Source organism: Diprion similis, chromosome 10 (assembly GCF_021155765.1).
Source record: "Diprion similis isolate iyDipSimi1 chromosome 10, iyDipSimi1.1, whole genome shotgun sequence".
In the NCBI taxonomy this organism is placed as follows: Eukaryota; Metazoa; Arthropoda; class Insecta; order Hymenoptera; family Diprionidae; genus Diprion; species Diprion similis.
In genome coordinates, this window is record NC_060114.1 from 8,342,213 (window position 1) to 8,353,112 (window position 10,900).

Below are 10,900 nucleotides of genomic sequence, written 5' to 3' on the forward strand. Positions count from 1 at the left end.
GCAAAGAAACATCTATGCATGTGCCCTAAAGCTACGCAATATCTGCCCATTTCAATTTCAATGCAAATGACTCACGCAACGATTGTAAATTTGACTAGCGATTATCTCGATTTCTACGTTGCCGTAGATACAAGGCAAGATGGAATTGAAAAAGAAGAACTTATCCAGATTCGATGTAAACGGTCCGCCATCATTTAAATTCCATTTGGTACCGGGAATCATGCTTGTCCGTAAGAATTATCCTGGTACATACCAATATCTACATTTTTCACTTTGGAATAATATGTTATTCTGTTTTATCTGAGTGTTTTTCTCGTTTATTCAATCCATAAATGTCCGGTTGCGACAGTAACTGTGTGTGTTGATTCGCATTCTGTGTATATAGAGTCAATCGTGTATTCGTACGTATACACATATATTCAATACATATATATATATACGTTAATTCACTGTTCATGCATAATTCAGATCCCGTGATTCAGTCGTTCTTCGGCAGCATTTTTTTTATGTATTATCATTGCTTTTTTTCACGTTTTTCTTTGGAATTTTTCCTGTTTCATCTTTTTTTACCGCTGATCTCTCTATGACTAACCAAAACGTGAGTTCAAGGCTTTCCAGTTGTGGTTTTAATTCTTACGCCGTCGAAGTGGCATTCTTTGTATTGAAAACAGCACATATAAAATTTCGAGGTGTATGTATAAGTATAAAGCAAACACGTCCGACATTATACGGAAGTCGTCTCTCCATTTTGAAACTTTCCATCGTTAAATTTCTTCACAGTAATTACATCGCAGGGTCTATCCACGTAGAGAATTTACACGTCTAAGACTGAGTAGATATAGTAAACTATGAGTTACGTATACACGGTTATAAGGTCAAATGTGGCGCGAGCAAAGGAGAAATTAGTACGTATATGAACGTTCTTGAGCGTGGTAGTCTATGTATTATAATTGTCCATCAGCAGAGCTCGAGGAAAGCAAATAGAAAGTAAAAGCGCCGATTTCTTACCGAATTGAATTTTGCTAATTTCTGAACATTGCCAGAGGCAAACATAACCTTGAAAAAAAAATTGGAAAGAGCAGGAAATCTGCACATCGTACCCACTAAAAACGGTGGGTGAGGAAAAAAAACACGTTCAAAAATCCCATATTATAAAGTTTCAGCCATCAATGCGTCGGCTGGCATATAATTGGTAAAATGAAAGATTGTTGCAAACATTTGAGAACGAAAGGTGCCCTCGGGTCACGACTGACATTTCCTTTTCACAACTGGTATTTCTCTTACCATCTTAAAATTATAATAACAACAGTAATAATTCAATAACCCACACACACTTTATTTTGTAGAGGGAGGCTACGATCGACTTTCAAGGTTTCAGGTTGGGGGAAGGCCCTGCAGGGCATAACAACTTAGCGAAATACCGACGCGTAAATTTATCCAACCCAACCTAATCTAACATATAATTTATTTATGCAAATCACGTGCGGAAAAGGATATAAAACGGATAAAACGTCTGGTCATTGTTCTTTTTGGTTCTTTAATATAATAATAATGATAATGATAATAATAATAATACTTCTATTACCATTTACTTCTACTGCTATTATTATTATTATTATTATTGTTATTATTATTACTATTATGTTGAAACATCTTTGTAATTATTTCTTAGTTCGTAATCTTGTTTCTTCTGCTTCGTATATTCGATTCAATTCTTTACCAAAATTTTTCGTCATGGTCGACACTTAATAGCTAGGCAATAAGAATGGCGCGATTTGCGACAATAACTGTTTGATAATGCTGATTTACATATAGTAATAGTAATAATAATAATAGTAAGAAGACATTGTCTTCCGTTTGAAATCGTTTTTTTTGTAATGTAACTACGATCACAGCAATGTCAATCATTCGGTTATTGTCGGGAAATCGCCCCTCCGAGGAGTTTTGTTTGTTGTTAATTTTTTTTTTTTTAATCAATATCATATATACATATAAAGTCTCTCTAGGTAGTTTTGTTTGTGTTCTCTTGCTGCCGAGTAGAGGCAACGGCGTTTTTCTTTCTCTTTCCTCTTGATGGTTATTTTAAATTACTTTTACCCCTGAGGCTGCGGCGAGAACGGTACTCGTGTAACGTCCGCATGTGTTGATGGACCGGAATTTTAGAGAAGGTGGATTTTAGCCTGTCCCTGTCTCTCGTTCCGTTCAAGCAAAACGACGCAGAACGACACGCTGAATGGGGTTGTTTCTTAAGTGCTAATTTGTTTGGCGCGGGCACTTGTGTTTTCTTTACTTCTTTCTATTACAATTACTTCTTGACGCTGAAGCCGTCACCAGTTGGGTCCAGCAGCCATGGGTAATTGTTCGGGCATTCCATGCACGTTATCAGTCGCAATGTTTCACCAGGCAACTCCCTTGTCGTTAGGGGACACGCGTTTGGCAAAGAACAGTAGGGCTGACCCTTCTCGTCGCAAGTCTCCTTCCAGTTTTGGAAATCGCGAAGATTAGAAAGTTCCGTTGGTGTCTGGATCCATTTGATGACCTAGGTTTGGAAAATAAGACAACAAGAATAATAAGCCAGTGCTCAAATTGTTTCTAAATCGTTTCAATTGAAGTGAAAGACGAAGAGGGTCTCAAACTCACCTGGACCATTGTAACGAAGTAGACGTCGTTCCTGGCGAGCATCTCATCGATGAACTTGATCAGTTCCTCTTTGTACTCCTTCTTGCTCTTCAGCCACGAGGCGTGGAAGTTCAGACTGAGCGGGGCTCGGTTGGTATTGTAGTGTCGGTTGAAGTTGTGCCTAAGGAGCCTGGCGAACTGGTCACCGGACTGAATGTTGGAGCAAGAGTCGACGAGATGGCAACCCGGCAGAGACTCGTCGAAGGTCGGATCGTCCCTGCGGTCGAGTTCGTTCATCACCATTTCCCAGACTGGATGTGACCTGGAGGGACAGTTGCCGCCGTTACCGTTGCACTTGTGGGGCATCCTGAAGTACAGAGTGTACGGCCAGATCGGCACGCGGCCGAGTGAAGCGGTGATCGAGGCGTCGTAGACGAAGAATTGGTCGGCCATCATCTCGAACTGTTTGTTGCCACCGACGCGGAGGTACGGGGCACGCATACCGATTATCGAGCCGTCGCTGATGTTCGCGAACCTCTCAATGATCAGACGGGCTCCGGCCATCTCGGCCAGCCAGTCGTCGTAGGATCCTTGAGTCCAGTACTGCGGGTCGTCCTTGTGCGTCAGGGAGAAGACGCCGATCTCGTGGCCTCGTCTGTGCAGATCCTGGACCGCCGAGTAGTTTGTGTACTTGTGGGAGACGAAGAACGTCCCTCTTATCTGGCAACCGTTCGGATTCAGACGACCGTTGAACACGTCGTCGTACAGATCGATGTTGTCAACGTTAACCGCGCCGTTAAACGTCAGTGTGATCATCTGTGGCACCTGTTGGATGTCGATATTTCCCGGAATCCGCGTTCCGTCCGCCGAGCAGTAACAGTCCGGCAACACGCACTGCGTGGGGTCGCAATCTGGGGCCCGATTTGGGTCCGTTTCAACCGCTGCGGCAAAGGGAAAAAAAGAATTCAGTTTTGTGATCATGAGGATGTGCCTTGACTCATTCCCGTGTCTATTCAAAATAAAGTAGAAGGAAAATATGGTGAAAATTATCCTCGACACTTCATTTACGGTCAGGATAAGGAAAAATGGTCAAGACTACTATATTTTGGGTAAGGTGAACTGTGAATTAAGGTTCAGGCCCCAAAAATCGATGCATGAACCATATTTTTGTCAGGCAGTGTGGCAAACCATGGCAGAAAAACTTTACTCACTGCAAGCATTTTCGTCGGATTCGTCCTTGCAGTCAGGTTTCCCATCGCAGAAAAATTCCTTCTCAACGCAGTCACCGTTGCCGCACGATAATTTGCCCTCAGGGCAAACTGGCACGTCGGTTTTCAGAATTGGAAGAACCTTGCGGGGTTCTGTAAAGTATGCAATCATGATACCATGAATCAAGCGACATAAAAAAGGTACGTAATACACTGAGGATAATTTTTGTGTGTTCCAAGACCCTTTTTGTATGTGAATATTAAAGGTGGGTATAAAGTATGTTGTTGTATCATATATATATATATATATATATATATATATATATATATATATATATATGTATAATACAGCTTATATAAAAGTGAATATTATGTACAATTATTGTGGTATAATATAATATTGTGTATACTGGGGGAGTGAATGGAGGGGACCAAACGACCAATTTTTTCTTTGGTTCCTCATTCTGCATCACAATTATCATTACAACTAAACACGTAGGTGACCCGACGACAAGCTGTGACCCGGGGGAATTCATTCGTTGGCTCACGGCCGACGCACACGTAATCAACCGCATATTGCATATAAAAGAGATTTAATTGGTAAAAGAAAGAGAGATATAATGCTTGAGTGAAAACAGAGACACGTATAACACAGAGTGAACATAGATCAGTGATGCGCACATAAATTACAAATATGCCGAGAGAAGAAAGAGTGAAAAAAGAATACAGATTGAAATAAAATTGATTAACCGTAATTACAGAAAATTGATAGACAAACAAATAAACATATATAACACAAAAAGCTGGAGAGAAATAAGAACGTGCCACGAAAAAAGCTTATTAGAGCACATCTATAACGAGTCCTAATAATAGTAATAAAAGAGGAGTATTATGGACAGACAGAGAGAGTAGGCAGGAAAGGGATAGAAAAGAGATCGAGAGAGAGAGAGAGAAAAAGAGAGAGAGTGGTTTACCGATTGAACGGCTCGGAGATTTTCGAAAAGCAAGAGCCATCGAGAATCGTGTCAGAGAAACGGATGTACCTCCAGGTGGAATATGTACACACAGACATTCGGAATGAACACATAGATTGGCACAGTTTAGATCGTAACTAGCGCGTGAACATCCAGGTCGGTCGGTTTAGAGAGAAAAGAAAAAAATATAGGTACGTAGACAGATATATTCTATATCCATATATATATTTTTTCTCTGTTGTATATCCGAAGCGTTTGTTAACAGCTAATTGGTTATCAGTGCATCATCATCATCATTATCATCATTGCGATGTGTATCAGTATACAGTGATCGGTTAATCACTAAAAGATGAAATCGACTGATCGATTGGTAAGTAAGTGCAATAGTGTAGTGGTTGGTGGTGGTGGTTATATACTATAATACTATACACTAGAAATTGAGATATAATATATAATATAAGCATCAAGAAAAGCGGTTTTTGTAAATAATTGTTAGTCACGATATAAGGATGAGTGGTGAAAATATGTATAATTAACTCAAGAGGAGAGAAAAACAAAACTGAATGAATGAATATATATAAAAACAGTATAAAGAGAGAAAGATGTGTTTTTAAAGGAAAAAAAAACAATCTTCTTCGACTTTGTCTGTAGTCGTTCGCTGGTTTGAAACTATTTTTTGCGTATTTCACAATGTTCAAAACCAGCGAATGAATGTTTATGGGTATATATATATATATATATATATATATATATATATATATATTTGCAAATATATATGGTGGTGCGTTGCGTGTATAATAATGACGTTAGTCGTCGATGTGCGTGCTACGGCGCGAGTCTACGATGACCACGGCCCTCCTCTCCATCACTATCAGGAATTGAGAATAAGAGAAAGAGAGAAAAAAAAAATCAGACCAACGAAATATTAAATGGCGGATGAAAAATCCAGCCAACTTTCCAACGAAAATTGAATGTGTGACGGCGTCGAGAGGAGGGCCTCAAGTTCAACCCCGGTCGTCACTTACTCTCGAGCTTGTCACAGTTGGTGACCTTGCCCTTCCAGTCGCAGGTTTGTTTTTCCAGGTCAAAGGCCAGTCCGCTGGGGCAGGTGACCGGCTTCAGGCCAGACTTTGTGCACCTGGAGGTGGAAAAGGGGACTTCAGTTTGATAGGTAATATTGAAAGAAGCTTACTCTCGATCTGATCGCAGTTCTTGACGTTCTGCTTCCAGTCGCAGGTCTGCCTCTCGATGTCGAATGCCAGACCGGTTGGACACTTTACTGGGGCAAGCCTGGTCACCCCGATTTCACTGGCTTTGTCGCACCTAGACGGTTTCCGATTTAGATAATGACATGAAAGTGTCTATTCATTTTGCCCAAAGATGGCCAAAGAAAAAGAGAGATAGTCAGGAAAGATGTATGGAAAAGCCGTATTCAAATCAGTAGATTGAAATCAGGGAAACGATACGAGACCTTGACTCGCGACGGTGGCTCGAAAGACACGAGAAAATAAGAATAAGAATCAGAAATAAAATAAAGAGCGGCAAAAGAAACACTACAAAAAGTTTTAGGCACTCAAAGGAGTCTAAAGACGCGAGTTGCTGCTTTGTTGAAACTAGATTGCCTTGAACGGGGCTAAAATCGCCTTGCGCGTCCAGTCTTGTGCAGGTCTGGCATGCTTTAGCCATAAATCAACACCTCATTCGAAACACGCACACTTTTAATACCATGGCCGTAAAAGGTCCTGAACGAGGAGTCGAGCTTTTACCGTTAAGATCAAACCGGTCACCAGTAAAAGTGTCGACCATTTAATTACGTCGGAGTATATTCAAACGTGCATGAGGTGTCGGGTTTTTATGTGGTCAGACTTGAGGCCTTGGTGATCGGCCGACTGGCGCGAACCAACGGCATTCTATTGTTACCTTGGAATATACCTAACAAGGCTTTAAATAGATGCGGCGGGTTTCCTTTTACGTGGAAGGAATCGCTAATATCAGGTATACATTAGCGATGGGAAAGGAACTCGACACGAGGGGTCATTGTGCCGTGAATGAAATACAGGAATTCAATACTCGAGAAAAAGAATTAGTGGAATTACTCACGGATTGAGTTTGAAAGGGATGCACAAAACAGAAACAAACATGAAACAAAGAGAACATACACTGCTGTACGGAAAGTTAGAGAGACAGAGACGTGAGAAGTGTAGAGAATCAAGTTGTTCTTACCTTACGACGTCACGACAGTCGCCATCGATTTTGAGACGGAAGTATTCTTCTCCCGGCCTGTCCTGGCAAAGTTCTTCTGCATCGGGTTCGTTAGAGTCACCCTCCTCGTCTTGTGCCCTCACCGAAACTGAAAAGAGAAAGGAAAATTGCACGCGGTTTCGTTTGTGCAGAGATATGTGGGAGCAGTGGAATTACGGGTTAGCGTGTGCCAACAGTGTCTCTGTTCACAAGCTGCACCGCCTGAGGGGTTCACTGAACTCCCGTAGAAATAGAAAGTCTTGAAAATGTCAGGGCAACCGAGGGAAAGCGACAGTGGTTCCCCGAACTCGGTCCAGCTAAGTCGATCTTAATACCAGATTCGTCGAGAGTAGGAGAAGTCGAATGAGGTCAAACCATTCTCGCCTCGAAGAATCTCGTAACGAATCCGATCGAGACTTGCCAGATCATTAGCCGCCTACCAACTCCGATCATCACATTAAAATGTTACTTCGCACCTGAGCTCCTCTTCGACTTTCACTATCTTTTCCATGATTAGCATTGATCTTATCATCGGTTTAACCGATTTGCAATTTCAAAACCGTCAAGTACAGTTAAGACATTGAAAACATCAAGTACTGTTCGGACCATCAGTAGACAATGAAAGTGAAAAGAAACCCCCTCAAAAGCTCAGAACCCAGTCACGATAGTTGTAAAACAGACTTTTCACCCTCAGAAGATAGCAATTTTTCAATGCTGGGTACAAGAATGACACCAATGTTGTGATTGACTATTGTTAGGGCCGTCTAAAAAGAGTCAGACTAAATGATAATAAAGGTAGTGTTAACTGCGAGAAGTGCACAGAAGTTCGTAGCCATGGGTAATGACAGGTTAGAACGATTCGTACGTCGGTTTATGATATAGCGGTGCGTGTAGTTTGTATGATTGCAACTCACCGGCAAAGAGACACAAGGCTCCCAGTAGTAATCGTATCTTCGGCGACATGGTAGTCGTCGGCGGTACCGAAAGCGTCTGGACAAGCCGCGCCCTCTCGCCCCTCTATATGAGCTCCAGGTCTCCTACCTTCGACATCGATGACTTTCACCTTCCTGCAATATGCTGCCACCTGGAGGATAGTTGTGACCATCTTGTGCTACTTGGTAAACGAATGTTCTCCAAGATATTCGTGTGCATGGTACCTTTGGAACGGGGACGATCTGAAGGCTCGATGAAACCTGCCAAGAAAGGGTAAAAAAAAAAGCACTCCAGGAAATCTTCTTCTTACCGTCAGCCGTTCTTTTAAAAAAAAACATATAAAAACGTGAAGAAAAAATGTATATGGATTTCTATTTCTTCGTTGTTTATTTGTTGCATAATTTGGACATTGCTCGTGCGGTCGAATATGCGAATGCTCATGGGGAGAATGGATATGAGGATAGTTCACGATGACGATCGAAAACACGAGGCTGTTCAAAGAGCATGCAAAAAATAACCGCTATAATTCATACAGTAGTATAATAATGTGAACTTCTGAGAAGCATTCCGTCAATGTTGCGCAATAGGTGAGAGATTCTATTTATTTTTCTTGTGTTTTTGGCCAATCGATAGTCGGGCTAACCGACAAACCAACCAATAAACCAATAACCAGCAAATGTGTTGCACAACACCCGGCACGGTACCACGGGAGATAAAAAATTGCCCAGGTACACATTACGCCAGTCGCATTGGCTCCCAGTGTAAGAACAGCTTGTTGTACAAAGGGGAGCTTAAGAATAGAGGAGAATTGGAAAGAAGCGAAGAGAGTGCGATTGGTGGTTATAAACAGCAAAAGAACAAAGTACACGGATCACGTTTCGTTATATCGGCGATCGTTCCACGCGATACATGGCATCATCGCACGCCACATTATAAACACAACGGTCTGCCTGCAGGAACAACTCTCAGGACTTTTTATTAATATCTCGCAATATAATAATGACGACGCCTTTACGGCTCCATGGCATGTAACTCCACGCACCTATTTCAATAGAGAGGAAAGTTTTCGTAACCGTTTTGTTTATCGCATCGATATACGAACATACATACGTCCATACATACATCAGATAATATGCATGGACCGCCAATTGGTAAAAAGCTACTTCGTAACTTCCTTCATATTTATTAAATTCCCAGTCACTCTCTCTCTTGATCGCGTACGGATGCAGTTGCGCTTTTATCGTGACATTGCAGACGCTCTTTCGTCACCGAGCATCCTCAATCTTTCCCCCCATATTTCGATCGGACTTTTACCACAGCACTCGACCAATAGGCGAGTGGGTCCTTCTCGACGAGGGTGAAACCAGTTTGCATGTTGATTCGACGCTCCGGTTCATGACGCAGAGGCCGTTTGTCTCCTTGGCTACGAAAATACATTATAATGTATACACCACGTACACCAACCAACAATCATATACCTCATTTAGTTAGCTCTTCTGAGAAGAGCGTGGCCACTCCTCGAACACCGGTCCTCCGCATACAGCATTTAGCATTTCCAGCAGTGAGCTGCTCGTACCTCTTATATCTTCGTGGGCAAGAACGTGTCCATAATGTGTATCCTTGTCGACTGAGCGAAAGCAAATGATGAAGTCGTTTCGATATGTCCACGGTGCTTTCGTCTTCACTTGGTCACAGCTGATCCACGCTTTCGTCACTTACTCGAAATGCCGCAGAACCACGAAAAGAAGCTGTGTGACGCGCATTTTCTTTTTCATTTTTCAGCAGCTGTATATCTATGTAATTCAAACATTCGCGCACTCCTGGCGAACATTAAATATCACACGTCGTTACAAGATTTTGGAAAGTTTCACGTGTCACAATTTTCGGCTGTATCGTTGTGTATTTAATCCTCTTCCTCTGCTCAGGTCTTCGACATTACATACGGCAGGCGAAGGGCACTTCTGATAACTTAATCTGTGTAAGCACTTCGTGCTGCACTTCGACGTGCAGGGCGAACCAACACCTCCTGGGCACAGACTGCAGGGGGACATTGACCCGGGCTAGTTCAAGGTGAAAACTACGTTGGTCATAGTGGTCGGCTGACCGGACGTTGTCTCGTCTACGTGATCGGAGTTTTATTAATCGATAAATATATTTCGACTCATACAAATGACTGTGAAAATCGCGGTTTGACCCAGTTTCAGAGCAACGTGTTCATTTTATTTTTCCCTTTGACTTAGGTCGGGTGAACCCAAAAACCCGATTGTGATTTGTACCAGTTGATTGACTAGAAACAATGTGCTTACCGTGATTGATTATCGAAGAGTCATTACTGTGAAAACACACAAAGTCATCCAGGAACTCAATCAGTCAAGGTTGAAAATCTATCGAGAATTTGCCTCTCTACCGGATTGTGACCACCCAAGAATGTTGTTTGAATCGGTGCCTGTTTTTTTTTTTTTTGCTTGCAAATGAATTATTATTAAATTTTATTCTATATACTCGTACCTGTATAAAATAAGAAGAATCGTATGAGCGGTAGGAATTTTTTTGTTTAAAAGAACTAGCAAATCGGATTCCACTTTATTATTCATGGTTTATGGGTTGATTTTTCTTTCAGGGACTTTAAGCTTTATATGCCTACTTAGATGTAAAGATTTCCTCCGGCTTCTCCAATTTCTAGTATCAGATCGTCTGAGCCGTCGAGGGTAGAGTCGCAAGAACTCGATCACCTTGCGAACTGCAGAATGCATCATCATCCTTTTGGTTTTATTTGCATGAGTTTTTCCGGCTGATGTTTTTTTAACGCACTCGCCGATCTACGAAATTATAAGTAATATTAAATCTTTATTTTACTTCTGAATTGTAAAGGAAATGGCATTTGTCTTTACCTATACCTGGATTATAAATTTCATACACACGCGT

The 10,900-nt window shown here is 41.7% G+C and overlaps 1 protein-coding gene across 2 annotated transcripts; it reads right to left on the reverse strand.

Moving 5' to 3' along the window:
• Positions 1-1,972: 1,972 nt before the first annotated feature.
• On the reverse strand, positions 1,973-8,085 carry LOC124411682 (chitin deacetylase 1). Of its 2 annotated transcripts, none has more exons than XM_046890954.1 (6): positions 7,957-8,085; positions 7,025-7,151; positions 5,827-5,939; positions 3,831-3,980; positions 2,641-3,560; positions 1,973-2,539 (listed from the first exon to the last, which is right to left on the reverse strand). In XM_046890954.1, exons 1-6 carry the CDS (start codon positions 8,003-8,005, stop codon positions 2,306-2,308), a joined length of 1,593 nt encoding a protein of 530 aa, XP_046746910.1. In that variant the 5' UTR covers positions 8,006-8,085; the 3' UTR covers positions 1,973-2,305. The 2 variants fall into 2 exon arrangements, with proteins under 2 accessions (XP_046746910.1, XP_046746909.1); XM_046890953.1 differs by lacking the exon at positions 5,827-5,939 and adding an exon at positions 5,994-6,124.
• Between the last annotated feature and the right edge of the window lie 2,815 nt (positions 8,086-10,900).